The sequence below is a fragment of the Clupea harengus genome, chromosome 5 (genome assembly GCF_900700415.2).
Source record: "Clupea harengus chromosome 5, Ch_v2.0.2, whole genome shotgun sequence".
NCBI classification, from domain to species: Eukaryota; Metazoa; Chordata; class Actinopteri; order Clupeiformes; family Clupeidae; genus Clupea; species Clupea harengus.
In genome coordinates this window covers 24,169,343-24,185,629 of record NC_045156.1, presented here as the reverse complement: position 1 = coordinate 24,185,629, position 16,287 = coordinate 24,169,343, and the positions used below count along the sequence as shown (strand labels likewise).

Here is a 16,287-nt window from a genome sequence, read left to right as displayed (position 1 = left end):
TTTTCAGCAGCCTGACAACTGTCTTTGCTTCCACTGCGTTCCACACTTCTTCCTTTCAAAGAATTCCTCAATCACATCTTCAGAGGGAATCTTTAACCCAGTCAAGTAAACCATGCACCCTCTCAGAATACAACACCATGTCTGGTCTCATAGCAGTCACAATACGCTGTGGAACTTGATGTTATCTTCTGATATTAGCCAACAATCTCCAAACCAAATTTGCCAGCACTGTTTGTACGTGCCAGGTGTCCACCTTTCTGCCCCTCTTGCACAAAATCAATTTGACTGCCCTTGTCAATAACAGGCAAAGAGTTACCTTCAACTCGTTTATTCTCAAACACGCAAATGATTTTAAAACATGACTATGTTTTCATGTGTTTTGCGGCCCTGGGTCAGCCAGTTTTACACCCAAACGATGTTTAAGAGCTTCCCTCTTCACCCATCCACTGACTGAGGTACTGTGGAGTTGGGAGGACATCAGAAGTAATTCCACATTACAATTGTGACAGGGGGGTTTACCTCACTGACTTGGTTGAGGGTGAAGCTGCCGAGTACCTCTTAGAACACATGAATTAATACAGACCCAGAGGTAGCAGTCGTTAAATTTGATTTTATTTAGCTGACAATGGCAACACCAGGAGAGATTTTAGGATATATAATAGAATTGCACTTCTTTACAATTTACACACATTCCAAGGTGGTGAACATAGGCATGTACAAAAGAAATGAAATGAAATGCTGAGATGTACACTGAAATTCGGCCAATTCTTAAAATCCACACAGCACCACAGCAAATTGAGTTACTTCATTAAGCAAAGGCTAAAAACAGCACACTGTGTGAACATGTGAAACTGTCAAGTAATTTGAATTAAAATAACATGTCAAGTTATTGCTGATACACTACACCTGGAGACCAAACAGATGTTTCAGCAGAACCCTGCATCTGCCAGTGGGCCATGTGGAAGGGCATTATTCTTGGGGCAGAAAGGCCATCACAGGCACTGGTGGCTTTTGCAGAAAGGCTGATTTTTACATGGCAGTGACGCTACAGTATGTGATGTGGGGAGTTAGGTATCTGTGTGTGTGTGTGTGTGTGTGTGTGTGCTGAAGTGATTAGATAAGGCTGAGTATAATGTGTGTGTAATTGGGAGTCAGACTCCTGATAGGCACTGGTGGTGTGTTATGGCACGTCCAGGTTGGACTTGGCTTTTAGGGGACTTAATAAGGCAAAAGAGGGGAGCCCTTGGACATCCCTTGGCTTTAAACATCATTTTGTTTTGTTTATGGTCCTTGAGCACAATTCTGAATGAACCACCTAACTTCCCGCTGTGATACTGTAGGTAAAAAAGGCATGTTGGAGGCCAACACAAAGGCACTCTTCATTGTTCTGAAACCTCCTAAACAGGCCGGGCCCTGTGCAGACCCCACGTGTGAAAGGAGTGTCCATGTGAAACTACAAAAGCAGTATATAAATAAGCAATACAGACCAAAGAGAGAAAAAAGGCAATATTCACCTGCTTGGCAACATTCATATCATAATTATTAAAATGATACATAGAGAAAAAAAAAAAAAAAATCTATTTAGGATAGTTTACAAAATACCCTTGGAAACTCAGCAGGTTATTAAAGTTTAGTTGGGGGACTGTTGACCTCCCTGTCATTCTGGTCACACTTGGCTCCGCAGCGGAGTCCTCTGTGGCGTTCTGTCAAGCGGTTCTTTCTCCAGTCTTTTAGGACTGAGACCAGACTGAGGAGGAAGCAGAGCGTGGTCACATTTTATATACATTCTACATACTTCTCTCTTACACATACATAGACAGACATACAAACAGACACAGTTGTCTCTTTGTCTATTCCAGACTACAAGTCACACACTCTTGATTTCATTTATCCAACAACTGCATAATAATCCACCATAAAAACAGACACACATCATACAAATTAGCCTTTATGCCAAAAAAAATAAACAAATACATTTAAAAAAAAACTTACCGATAATGATGACCAGTATGATGACGATCACAGCTATCAAAATGGCCCACATCTGTAAAACAGACCAATAGTTTTTTGTAATTGTATGGCATATTACAACATGTCGCATGAGGACACCTAGTTCAGGCTTATATGTTTAATTCCATTGGTAGGGTAAAAGGAACTCTCCTTGAACCGAAATTAGGGGAGAGTGTATTCATGGTCTGAAAAATCCCATCTTCAATCGTATTATGAATTAATGATTGAGGCCGGCCCGTCTTTTTTAATTCAGATTCTATCGCTCTGTAAGAGAGGACTGGCTGGGCTGACAGACAGGTAAATGATGGGGTTCGATGTCTGCAGATGTGCTGCTAGGGGGTTCATCTCACAAAACAGAGACTTTTTGTGAAAATAGCCTTGCAGGGTCAGGCGTAAGCCTACGTTGTAAAATATTGTTTATGGGTATGCCTGGGCAACTGGTTTAAATGAACAGCATGGCATATTTTGGATATTTCCAGACCTATTAAAAGTCAGTCATGCTTTGTAGCAGATTTCTCTGGAATAATAGTTGTCCTCACACTGGCCCCAAAAGACTAATGTTACAGTCTATGCAGTCTAATGGTAAAGTTACACAATGGACTATACTTCTAATGGAATATATACCCTAGACATATCTAATACTATTCAGCATGCTCATGTCAGCGCACTTCTCAATGAACTTTACCCATGAAAAAAACCACAGTGTGAACCATTAACAGCACTGCATTAACAAACTGAGATGCAGCATCTATCACGACAGACACCATGTGCCAAAATGTACTATACTTTGATTCTAGGTGGAGCACATCACAGAGTCTATATTTTGAACACAGTGTCAGTGGTTGACAATGTGCTTCCCCTCCCTCTCCCTTGCCTTGCAGTTCTTCCACCAGAACTTCCTCTTCAGCTTGGCAGCGTTAGTCTCAAACTGAGCGGCCCCGGCCTGGAGGGCGTCTGCTCGGTCATCCAGTTCAGACAGCTTCTGGTCTCGCTCCAGGACCTTATCCACATTCACTCGCATGATGCCCACCACCTGAGAGACAGAGACAGAGACAAAGAGAGAAGGAGAGAGAGAGAATTTGAAAAATGACGCACATAAATCTCTCTCCGTTTCCTGCTCCAGGTGTACTGTGACCTCAACCATACACTGGTTACATCAGAGAAATCAATTTAGCAAAAAAAAAAAAGAAAGAAAGAAAGAATGGGAAAGGAAATGAAAGCGTGCGTAACTAGGAGAGGATACGGGCCATTCACGACTATATAAACGCTCCTCCTTACACGCCTGTCCCAGAGTTCATTCACAAAGACGCCAAGATAATCACTCATCATTGTCATTTATGTTATAGGCTACACGTTTTTGAAGTTTAGCATTCACTGGCCAAATTAACAATTTCTTTAGTATGTTTTAGGTGTATACTGTAGAAGCAGTAGAAAGAGGGATGCTTAATATCACACATTTAAAAAAGAAGAAATAATGGCTGCCTGTCTACCATTAAATTCTTAATTCATTGATTTAACAGTTTTTAATTTAGCTGAATATACAGCCCTAAATAGCTTTAGGAAATGGTGTATATTCAGCCATCTTGCTACACTGGTAAGGTAAGCTTCAGCATAATTCAGTATAACAAATGCATTCTGACTTCAGGGCACTAGGGGCTGGATAAACCCACTGCTCTTCACAATTATTACAGCAAGGGAAGAGAAGCAAACTGTTGATAAAGAATAATATGACAAAAGAGAAGAGGGGGAAAAGTGTGTGAAAGTGACTGAGTGAGTGAGATGATGCTTATCAAATCAGTTCCATATCCTTAAAGCCTCATTACTGCCCCTAAAGTAGCGTAGTGTAACTCACTTTAACACCACTGTCGTAAATACGAATCATGCTTCTAGACCCCTCTAATGGACAGTGTACACTTGTATTTGAAGGATATGGAACCGGCAAAGATAAAGGCAGAAGCCAAAGAAGCATGTAGACTGACAAGGCAGAATAATATTACAAGATTTGACACAAATATGACTCTGCATAGATTTATTTATTGTGACATCAGATGAACGCTAACATAACCAAAGAACAAAAAAAAAGAAAGGCAAATTTTAATTTGGCTGAAATACATGATCAGCCCATATAGATTGTTTTCTAAACATTTGAATGTGGAGCATGTGTGATTTAATAAAATGTTGTTGGCGACATGCTTAATATACATTGGACAATGTAATTTATTACAAGCTAGCCGAGTTAGGTTTTCAAGGTTGCAAACTAGGCGAGATTGATGAGATATTATATGAATATATTTGGATGCTAGCCTGAGACAGGACAGGTCTCTGCCATGATGTCCATACAGAGAATACTGTGCTAGCTTCCTCTTATAGCTAGTGGATTGGTCTAGATGTTGCTGAGTGAGGTGGTGCCATAAAGCATTACATTGTTCTCAGTAGAGCTCTTGCGCCCTGTATTCCAAAGTTCCATAGTGCAATACCAGGTGCACAAGGCGTACTGTAGCAGTGGAAAAGATGCCATTCTCTGTATTACAAGTCAGTGTACCACCAAAATGATTTTGAAGCTATTATTTCAAAGGTAAAAAAGGTTGCCATTAAGGAGATCAGGCTTAACTTGCATTAAGAAACCAGAATAATCACGACAATAGGACTCCATTATTACATAACAAGAGACCAGGGAAACGAAAACTAAACAGCATAGCCACACTCTTAACCCACATGTTTCAGTGATCCACAAAGCCTGTTGCAGCAGCCTTGTCCCGCCCCCCTTGCAGATGCATGAGGGAGACGGCCACATGCACAGGCCCTATGCGTGACTTACATAACCACGGAGATGGCTTACATAAGAGGCAGGAGCCTATGAGCTCACGGCGGGGCTGACGTTCTACTGGCGCACACAGGGAGGGTTAAGGCGAGGCCCCAATTTATCCCAAGATAACCACCTATTTTTCATTACTCCCATCCCAATACGCTGAGCAAGTCTCACACAAAGAGAGGCGAGACAGTAAAGGCTCACAGGAAGAAGAAATGAGACGTCATTTAGATTGTGTCTTTCATTGAAGAGAACACCAAGTCTAGTCTGTACTAGAATGTGTCTACTACTCTTATTGTGATACCTTTTGTAGATTCAAACAGAAAACATTTCCTTTGATATTTCCCCAAATGTAATCCTTTAACAAATGTAGACATTCACTCATGAGAAATTAGGAAATCATTTCAACCCGGACGTTGTAAAATATGCCACATTTATTTAGTTTAACATTTTCAAATGAAAAAAAAAAAAAGAAATGCAAATCGCATCCTCTTGAATAGGTTTGTGAAATCCCTGAGACTTTATCGGCCCGGCTCATTGGCAAAAATGTTCATATTTGCAGATGGCGACAATGAACTTCTTAAGTTTTTATCAGCCGATTCAGACGTTAATAATGTACATCCCTACTTCTGGCATTCATCAGAGGGCCTCACAACCTTTGGACATCTGCACAAACGCTCTTATGAGGGCCTGTTTTCTGATAACATTGTATATTTTGAGTTTTAAATGTAATACTGTCTAAAACATACTGAGCACCTTGGAAAATGTACTTCAAGGTTTGTTCTCTTTCTCTTTGCACGAGAGTCCACAAACTTAAACTTCATGATGCAAATGAAAAAGCTTCCGGTCAATACCACTGCTTTTATATATAATTATGACTACATAATATACAGATATAGTTACATACTTTGGACAAATGCATCCAACTTTTTTTTGTGTGATATGTGTGGAATAATATATTAATTAATTAATTATATTATTATTATTATTATTATTATTATTAATAATATACCTCCACAATTTATTTTAGACTTGAATGTTACAGCTAACCAACATATTCTTTTAAGACTGCCTGAGAAACCCTGGCAGTCTGTTTTGAGGGCTGATTCATGTTAAAGAGTATATCAAAACAGATCCTTCCTATATCCAAATTAGAAACCCTAGCCTTTTGTGCCTAAAGATAGTGAGAATAGTAGCTGAGCAGAGATGGTGTCATGTATCCGTTGCGAGCAAAGCACAAAGCAAGGATAGATGGGGATGGGGACTTACCCTGTGAGTGTGTGAGGCTGTGTAGGCAGCGTGCATGTGTATACTGTGTGTTTGTGTGATCTAGGAACTCATCTCATCCACCTGGGCCTGTGTCTGCTGTGTGTGTGTGTGATCTAGGGATCACCTCGTCCACCTGGGCCTGTGTCGGCTGTGTGTGTGTGTGTGTGTGTGTGTTTGTGTGATCTAGGAACTCACCTCGTCCACCTGGGCCTGTGTCTGCTGTGTGTCTGCTGTGTGTGATCTAGGAACTCACCTCGTCCACCTGGGCCTGTGTCTGCTGGAGCTTGCGGGTGCCGCCGGCAGCGCCTGAAGAGCCATATCCCTCTGGAGCTGGAGCTGGAGCTGACCTGGACACACACAAGAGCACCTTTAAAGCCGTATCACTTCCGCCTCAGTGGATGTGTGTTTAGACACATCAAGAGAAGTATAGCTTATGCTTGCGCTAAGAGAAACAAAGTTAAATGCTTATTTAAATTTAAATGCTTTTATTATTAAAAGCTTATGTTTGTCTTTGGAAATCAACACTCAAATTTGTATAATTCTAAATTACCTAACATAAAAAAAGGAAATGTTAAAACGTTTTTTTTCTTTTTTCTTTTGCAGGTCACAACATGTTTGACTCGACAATCACTAAGGGTATATGTAGTCTTCGCCAAAAATGAATATTAACAATTCTATTGAAAAACAATCTGCAAGTTGTCAGCGCATTAAGATTACGCACTAGACACGTACTGCTTAGACATGGTTAAAATATGTTTTTGTCTCCAATCCCTGTTGTCAAAGTGCTAAAGAACAGTTATAAGATAGGTCAGGCTACAATGCTAGATAAACACTCTATACCTTGAAAATCAAAAGCAACGCCTTTAAGTACTTAAAAGGCAGCATTATACAGCAGCTTTGAGGTCTCCCTGTATGACTGTCTATTGTACTTAAATGAAGAGGCCTATGAAAGAGGGTACGAAGGTTTTAAAGGAGTGGGCGCCTGCAAACGCTGCATGTCGCCTTGTGCTGTGGTGAGCAGGCACGTCTTGAGCTTCACTGGCAACAATTCTGTTTGTTCATGCACAGTGCTGGCGGGTTGGGCTGGCACACATACACAGGAAGCTATTTTAATGGCAACCAAGAATCAGTTGTTCACACCTTCAGCTGAGGTGCTTAAACACATCTCTACTGCCTCTTAACACCCACATCCATGCTAACCACAGTGAGTCCAAAACATATGGATTGCTTGTCAGTTATCTAAAAAGTGAGCCATGCATTTGCCTGTTGACACACAGCAGGGCCCAACATGTCTCACTGCTGCCATCAAGGGGCCAAAGGAAGGAAGCATGCCCACAGAACGTCTGCAATTACAGATGGCATAAGCCCTCATTGCAAAAGGCATAGGCCTCCGACACCAGGCCTGAACCCGTCAGAGTTGAGTGTGTGCCGAGACTGCCCAGGTTGTTTATGCTGATTCTTGAGCTATTCAAACATTTAATCAAACAAACGCGCAACTGCAAGAGCAAGCTCAAAATTCCACAACCACTTGCTAAAAGCTTCTTCCATCCCTCCATAAAAAAAACGTAGACTTGCACCAGATACTTTGGGTCTTCACAGGGATCTCTTTAAAGGCAGATTACTGATAGAACAATGGGGCATTTCAAGACTAATTTAGCTTCTAAAAGCATCAGACTTCTTGGAATAGTAACTTTTTCTCATACAGACAGAAATGTTTTAAACAGATAAGTAGCCCTTTAAGCTTATATTACCACAATGTTGTGCGAACACAATGTAGTAGGGCAGTATATCGAAAATATCTCTAACCACCAGAGGAAATGGAGCGCGGTGGCTCAGTTGCTTGCACTGCTGCCTCACAGCAAGAAGGTCATGGGTTCGATTCCTGCATGGGGCGCTGTTGGCTCTGGGGGGCAGGTCCTCCCCAGAGTGCACAGGTGGGCTATCTCCCGGGCCTTTCTGTGTGGAGTTTGCATGTTCTCCCCGTGTTCACAAGGGGTTTCCTCCACTAAGAACCCCAACAGTAAAAACATGCAAAATAACAGAACTCATGTCTGACCAAAGATGGACATTTCACTTCACTTGGTCCCCGGGCGCTGCAAAGCTGCCCACTGCTCCTGGGGGGTCCTTGAGGAAGGACGGTCCAGGATGGGAAAAAGCAGAAAATAAATTCACCGCGACCTCAGGCCTACCTGCGTGTGTGTGTGCGTGTGTGTGTGTGTGTGTGTGTGTGTGTGTGTGTGTGTCCTGTGTCGCCTCCATATATGCACGTGTGTGTTCCAGTGTGTCGTGTGTGCCATTAAAAACCTGACAAAGGTCTTAATTATTATTTATCCAGTCACATTTTGTTCTCTATCAGACACATCATGGAGACCAGCCAATCAAATTGTTCCATTGCTACAAGGCTGACGTAATTTATCAGAAACATCCGCAGTAAACGCTCTCTGGGTTTGTTGGAAAGCAACCTGTAAAAGGAGAAGTACTTCACCTAGCTGGGGCAGGTCTGTGCGCCCAAATCACATTTTGCTGATGCTGCCAAATAAATTATTTATGGAATTTGATTATCTCGTAGTGCCATTGTGGTAATAATCTTGTTTAGTTGCAGGCTGTTACTTAATGTTGAGCCTTTCCAAGAAAAAGCCTATAGCTTCAAGACGACCTGGCTAGCAACCGTAAACTGGCCATTTCTGTGGTCCTTCTAGTCTCAAAATGCTTAACAAATGTGTTTAAACGCTATAAATATTTCACCATTCGTGACTCCCCGACTAATGTTCCTGCCACATAAGACAGTAGTATCCTAATAAATAAATCCCACGGTCCTACACTGCCTTCCCGGGTCCGTTGCCTGGCTCATGGCACTGATTTCTATGGTGTGCTCAGACACAAAGGTTATGTCAAACCCAGACATTACAGAGTAAACCTTTTAAATATCATGCACCCTGTACCTAGTTCAATTAATCTATACTTGTGGCAGGCCAGCATAAACATCTTAAACTGTACTAGCAAAAAGTCTTAACACACTGAAAAGGCTGATTCATTGCCAACTACATTCAAACCATGTTCAGTTGGTAGCCTAGAACATAGTACTTTTTCCAAGGAACCCACTAATATAAAACATGGTGTGCTTGGCTGAGCTCTGGGGTATTGAGTTAGATTGACAATCTGTTCTGTAGGATAGTGGCTTACTGCCATTTAGCTTATACTGCTCTCCTGAGGAAAAAGGAAACCGTGCAGGAAAAGTGATCACATGATGTGTTTGACGGCCCCCACCCGGCTACATGCCTAGTGAATGTGGGTGGCCCAGTGATTTTGACAGGTCCATTCAGGTCAACGCAGATAGTCTAGGTAAGTAACTTGTGATCAGATCACACATGTAGGCCTACATTATTTCCATTTGAAAAGACCAAATGCACAAAGGGGCAGTGCCCCACCTACACTGCACTGTACCCCAATGTTTTAAAACTCATTTTTTAATAATGATATGGAAAAATATCTCTAGTATTAAAACTACTTTTGTGACACAAAATGATTTGCAACTTTAATTAAGTATTTCCAATGTAACTTGGCCATCACATTTACATCTTGATCTAATGAAGACACCCCTAGTTTTCTCCTCATAAATACTGTCTAACTAGCTCCAGCAAATTCATACCAGTACTTCCCGACTAGTTACAGTTCCACAATTTTTCATTTTTCAAAATTGCTTTGATGATTTTGATTTCCTTTTCTTTTTTAAAGTTTGCCGGGAATTTGCCTTTTGTAGTAGCAACCATTTGGATTTCATAATTCATGAATTCCCAAAACTAGCTACAGCACAGGCTTGATTCCATATCAATAATGTGGTTTATGTCCAGTTGTATGTATTCGTTTCCCATTAAAGAATAGTTATTCCCCGGGCCAAAAGACGCTTGTTAATGTCAGGTGTGAAAAGGGCTTTGGTCAGAGTCAACCCTGAGTTTTTGTTTAATTTATTTTTGTATCAATTCCTCATGGACTAAACCACAGGACTAACGCGTCCTGGTAACCAAGCTGTTCTTTCTTGTCACGATGCAGCAGCAGTCCCTGTAAAGTTAACGTTAAGTAAGGGATAATATATTTGTCATTATCAAAAAAGAAATCCCGACAGGATGTATAGGACCCTGACGCGCAGCGGAGGCATGTGACAGTGAGAGAATTGGACGGCGTGGCAAGTCCCCCACCAATAGCACAAAGAATAAACCTTTTTTTGTCCCTGTGTGTACCTAAAAATAACAAAATCGCGAATATTATTTAGTTACTTGCCAATGGCAGCGGTAATGAACTTTTTGCACCGGTCATTATAAAACAAAAATCAGACCTCCGAAAGTGGGGGTGGCCCATTCAAATCAATGGAACATTCTGCAGCGTTCTAAGACATATAATAACATTAAATGTCGGATCTCCGAACGTTGGGATGGACCATTCAAGTCTACGGAACTTTCTGCAACTTCATGAACTTTCTTGTTTTGCCGGCAATAATACAACAACGACATCAGTATGCTAGGAGCTTATGATAAAAGTCAGTATGCCATGTCCCTTAGCATTTTTCTAGGGAGCGTCGAACTGCTGATAGTTATTTGACAACGTGATTTACGTTATGTTACTGCATAGGAGGGAACAAAATACACCAAATTCACATTGGTTTAATCAAAGCACCCTCTGCTACAGTTAAGATTCGTATAATTGATAACGTTACAACAATAAAGAGGATAGCCGACTAGTAAAAACGTCAAAAATGAGGTGACGTTTGGGCTAGAGTAAGCTAACTTTTAAACGTTGCTTTCACATCACTCTAGCCAGCAAGGTTGTTCGATATAATAGTATTATAGCTAGCTAACTAAGAAGCCACTGTTGATGCAGTAACCTAACGTAAGCCACTACAATTAACGTTAACCAGGCTAGGTGGCGTGAAAGTTCGAGTAGTAGCCTAATAGCTAACACTAATTAGCTAGGTAGCACGCATACACATTTCCAAATAACATTTTAAGCATTCGACTTCACAAAGACTAAGGGTGTTTGGCTTGTTTTTTCTCAAAATTACAAATGTGTGGCGTTATCAAATCCTAAACGAGTTGCTTTAAATGAAACCTGACGACTAAAATGATGCCGAGCTAGTTGGCGACAACTTGTTGCTTCGCCGACTCAAAGTTCTTATCCGTTGCTATCATGGCATCCCCAAAAAACTCTCCCAGTTTGGCTAGCTAAAAAACGACAGGGCGGTCCAATTGTGTTAACTTAAACGTCAGCTAAAGCTAACATTTAATGATATTACCCATAAATAGTTAGATCACTTACATGATTATGTTGTACTGCCGCGGTTGGGCGGTGAAAAAAACTCCAGTTAAACAGCACAACAGTAAAAGCTGTATGAGTCTTTGCAAAGTGACGTTTGCTAACTGGTAGCTACTCCTTCTTTTCCTGACCGTAATGTTGCCAATTTAAAGGGCCAGTGACAATATTTAGTTATCAAATTTATTTCAAAGTAAAGGGCATACCGGTATATGGCTTAGCTCAGGCTTCTACCATGTTATGGAGAATATAATAGGAAGCTTTAGTCATAGGATAAAGTTTGCATGCCATGTCTAAATAATGTGGTGATAATCCTGCGTTATGCTGTATCAAACACTCTGGACCTGCACTTTTATACTTCATCTTGGTGAAACGTTTAAAGTAAACTGTGCGTAAGTGGTGATAAACAAAGGTCCAGTTACAAAATTTTGTCTATGAACGTGCCACAACTATTTCACAAACACTGAACCACCTTCCAAATCAAGCATCAGATGGCTTTTGCTTAGGATGGTGGACAGTAGCGCCCCCACCTGGACGCCAAACATGCATACTGCGTACCCTAGCAATAGCACAGGGCAGGCGGGCAGTTTTGTTTTGATTAGTGGCAGAGACCTTATAAGAGGAGTCAAATCACTGACGAGAAAATAATGGGGGATGTCGTTGCCCGATACGAGTCAAACGTAGATGTGAGTCACGTAAAGTGTTTACGTTGTGTAAGGTCCGCTATGTTGAACAGCACTTCCGGTTTCGCTCTGGTGTGAAACAAATAGTAACAATCATAGGCCTTGTCTATTACCGCGCACTTTACGAAGTACACTGCAATACAGTGCGTAGGTCACACTAAGAACTTACATCTGTAGTGCGTTCTGTCGCTGATTAGTGTTGTCTCAAATGAAACACTGACGGACGCAAATGTGCAAGCCTTTTACCCATAAATCTGTGCGCCAGCTTCCTCCGGCCAACTGGAAATTCTAAACAAAGATAGCGGACGAAACTCCGCTGACGGCCGTGTTTTGTATGTAAATGTACATCTTTTGGCGTTTTCTCGCTTAGATTTTTCAAAAGTTACCGAGACACTGTACTCAGGGGCGGCCCTAGCACATTTGGCGCTCTAGGCGAGCTTCACTACTGGCGCCCCCACGAAAACGGAATTGCAACTTTCAAACGCTATTTTGCCCTGTAAGACTGAATTTCTTTCACTAAACACAACAACGATCGCGACGATGAACAAACATTTATTCAAGAACAAATCACTGAGAAAATGTCACGCCTGTGCTGGACTACGCTACGGCCACACCCCCTGTTCAAATGTTTATGGACACACACACACACCTCCACGACATCTTCCCAATCGCCTGCAAATAATGTTTTCTTAGTCTTCTAAAAGTGAATCTAAAATTATATAACAAAAGTATGTATTATCATCATTTGTTAAATGTAGCTATTAAGCATTTTGGTATATTTGGACAGCCTGGCATTTTTTTATTCCAAGATGCATAGCTCTTGATTAGTTGAATCATGTCTAATTAAACTGGCTAGCTCGCTCCACCAAAACTAAAGCTGTCCAAATTTGATTACTCAAACTTTTATGACGCAAAATTACGCAAATTGCGGTACAGCTGAACTTGAACTGATGTTTCGACTGAATGGCAATAACAAGGAACGTCACAAGTCACTGGCTAGCTAGCGTTAGCTAACTAGCAAGATTACATACATCCATTCGCTAAAGTTGACAATACAACACTTGGATTTTTACCAGTATTCCTCACTGAAGTTGCCGTGTTTGACTTCCTTAATGGGTGTGCTATGCAACGAGTAAGATATTTGTAGTGTTGTTGCATTGGCTATTGGCTTTATATGTGCGCCCCTATTTTAATCATGTCTTTTTTGTATAATGTAGAATAAATGGACATATCATTTTTTATATAGCGCCTCTGTAAAATCCTTAAAGAACTATGTGACAGGGAGTAGGAAAACTTTCAATGATAAGGTACATCTTTTCTTCTTAACTCCACTAAAGTGCCGGGGGCAATTCACGCATTCGTGAACGTTTTCTTATCTGGAATTCATTCTAGGCTAGAACAGGATTTAAGGATTTACCGTTCTCCTTGGCACGTTTCTCTTCTTCTTCCTTTCTTTTCTTCATAAATTACGCCCCGGATGGCTTTTGCCTCTTCATTATTTTGTTCTTCAAAGTTTCTTGAACACACACACACTCTAACCAAACGCCTCACTGTGCTCGCATGTTCTGACAACACCAAGGACGTACGTACCTCTTCTCATTTTACCCTAATGTTAGATTTTTTTTTTTATGTCAACATTTTGGTTGGAGATATAGAAGGGGGCGCAAAAAAAACTCTGTCCAGCAAAAAAAAACACAATTCTTTTTTTTTTTTTTTTTTTTGCTGGGCGCAGTTTTTTGCGCCCCCCTCTGAGTGGCGCCCTAGGCGACCGCCTATACCGCCTGTAGGAAAAACCGCCCCTGACTGTACTATCAGATAACACAGTTATTGTAACCAGCAATAATGGTTGAAGTGATTTGCGAGGTGTCAGTCAGCCAACTTTCCAAACTGAAAAGCTGCCGAAAGGGCTCCTCCTCTTCCGCTACGTAGCCAAGATGGTGCCTGTTTAGGGCGAGTAGTGTCTATCGTTTCACACTGCATTTTTTGACCGTTTGCAGTGCGCCATTCGGGGTCCTTTCAGTGCCCTGAATTCTGCTGGTTCTGTCAGTGTGAACGCCCTAAGCACTGAAAGTCAGTGTTTGAAGTGTGCAAGTGTGTGGTAATAGACACGGCCCTAGACATATACGTATACAGTACATAGACGCCCCATTGGCCTTTGGATCGCGTGTCAACTCGCCGCAATCTTGGGGAGGTGAAGACTGGCCTGTAAACAAACGCAAGTGAACGGTGGAGCTGCGGTTGTTCTGGATAAAAAGCACTATAGCTTTTACACTTCTCTACCGATTTCATCGAGTCATTTTTATATTCAAGGGTTTATGATCTACGTGGAGTACCAAACAAAGTTGTGTCTCCATGTTACTTAGAATCTCGATAGTTAGGCTATAATCGCCATAGACATATATACATGGGTGGATGACATGACACATGATTTTTCTGTAATTAAGTGTGAATGTTTATTTAGATGCATTTTACCACTTAAACAACACATGGTAGTGAAGAATATTATGGTACTTTGTTTTAAACTTATGATTTTGTATGAAATATCTTTTTATATGTTAAGGTGAATACGCAAAATGTCCTGCGGTGTGACCGTAACATAGGTGAAGCATTAAACTTACATTGTATATATTTACATTATTAATATTAGGTTTTTTACATTATTAATAACTTTCGTAACACAAGTCCTGTGGCGTGACATGGAATATCAGATTTTTGAAACGGCAGTTACATGGACAACTATAGGGGTCCTTAGTCAACCCCCCTACCAGGAAGCTCCCCAGATGTTGGAATGTACAGTGAAGGTTGAAAGGTGAGTGTTTACCTCTGATTAATTTAATACATTTCACTGTTTCTGTCAGACAATGAATGAGTCATTTTTTGAGAGTCCTGTAGTGTGACAGCTGTAGTTCAAAATTTGTAAAAAATATATTTTTTAAATTAAACATATTAAGGTTATAACAGTGGTTCTCCTGTGCATGGTTCTCCTTCTCTATCTCCCATTCCAAGTCCTTCTATTCTGTCAACAATCAGCCATAACCTTCCCTTAGCCCATCCACCAAGCAATAGGCGGAAGAAAACAGTGTGTCAAGCCAAATTGAGAGCCAAAGTCAAGAAGCTGGAAAAAGAGAACATGACGCTTAAATCAGAGCTGGATGGCATAAGAAAAGTGAACAGCAAAATGAGGGTCCAAAAGCATCGCTGGGGCAAAAGTAAGGAATCTGCCCACCAATCCACCATCAGACGAGCAAAGAAAAAGGTTGCTACGGGAAAAAAAAAAAAGTTATTCATTTTCTAACCAGAGATGAAAACAGTAGGCTCTTGGCGGGGAAAAAAGGATACAGTAGGGCGGAAAAATAAAATGCAGCGGCGTGTTCTGACCAACACATTATTGGAGCTCCACACCAAATTCAGCCAGGAATGCACCTTGGTGCATCAGATGTCATACCGTCAGTTAGTGAGGTACAGGCCCAAGCACATCACGGAGGCCAGACCCACAGACAGGAATACTTGTGCGTGTTATCAGCATGAGAACATGCATCTTCTCATAGAGTGTTTGGTACGTAAAGGCCTGATCACAACCAAGAGCCTTTCCAGCAATGCTGAAGATCAGCAGTGTATGAAGAGGCAGTGCACAAACTGCTGTTTTGATGAGGTGCAGCTCAACACCCATGATACCTCTGAATTGGCAAGGTGGGAGCAGTGGCAGCGAGAAGATGTGACTGTGGGTGACAAGGTGTACAAAAACTGGGTGAAGAAAGGGGTGAGTGGAACACTGGGACAACTTGCAGAGGCCTTCTATCATGCCTTGGAGTCTATAGCATCCCACTAGTTTAACTGGATGCACCAAGCACGGAAAATAAGAGAGTTCAAGGGAAATTTGCAGGAGAACGACCTAGCTTTACATATATATTTCTCTGAAAACTATGGTTGTAAACTTAATACTGAGATACAAGCTTTTCACTTTGGTGGAAGTAGGAGCCAGGTTACCCTCCATACAGTTGTAGCATACACCAAAAGGCCACTCAGAGCTTTGCAACCATCTCAAAGTCTCTGAGGCACGATGAGCGTGCTGTGTGGGCTCACTTACAGCCGGTCATTGAGGACCTCCAGATGCAGCATGGCTCACTATTTGAGTCACTCCATGTAATCAGCGATGGTCCTGTGACACAGTATGTAAGATCAACTGTTTCCTGATGAGCACTGTGCCATTTA

At 41.4% G+C, this 16,287-nt stretch overlaps 1 protein-coding gene across 1 annotated transcript; it reads right to left on the bottom strand.

Annotated features, from left to right (window-relative positions):
* Positions 1-590: 590 nt before the first annotated feature.
* vamp3 (vesicle-associated membrane protein 3 (cellubrevin)) lies at positions 591-11,541 on the bottom strand. The gene is made up of 5 exons (XM_012822684.3): positions 11,399-11,541; positions 6,342-6,435; positions 2,885-3,043; positions 1,993-2,044; positions 591-1,747 (listed from the first exon to the last, which is right to left on the bottom strand). Coding segments are annotated over exons 1-5 (324 nt in total). The 5' UTR covers positions 11,401-11,541; the 3' UTR covers positions 591-1,730.
* Positions 11,542-16,287: the final 4,746 nt, after the last annotated feature.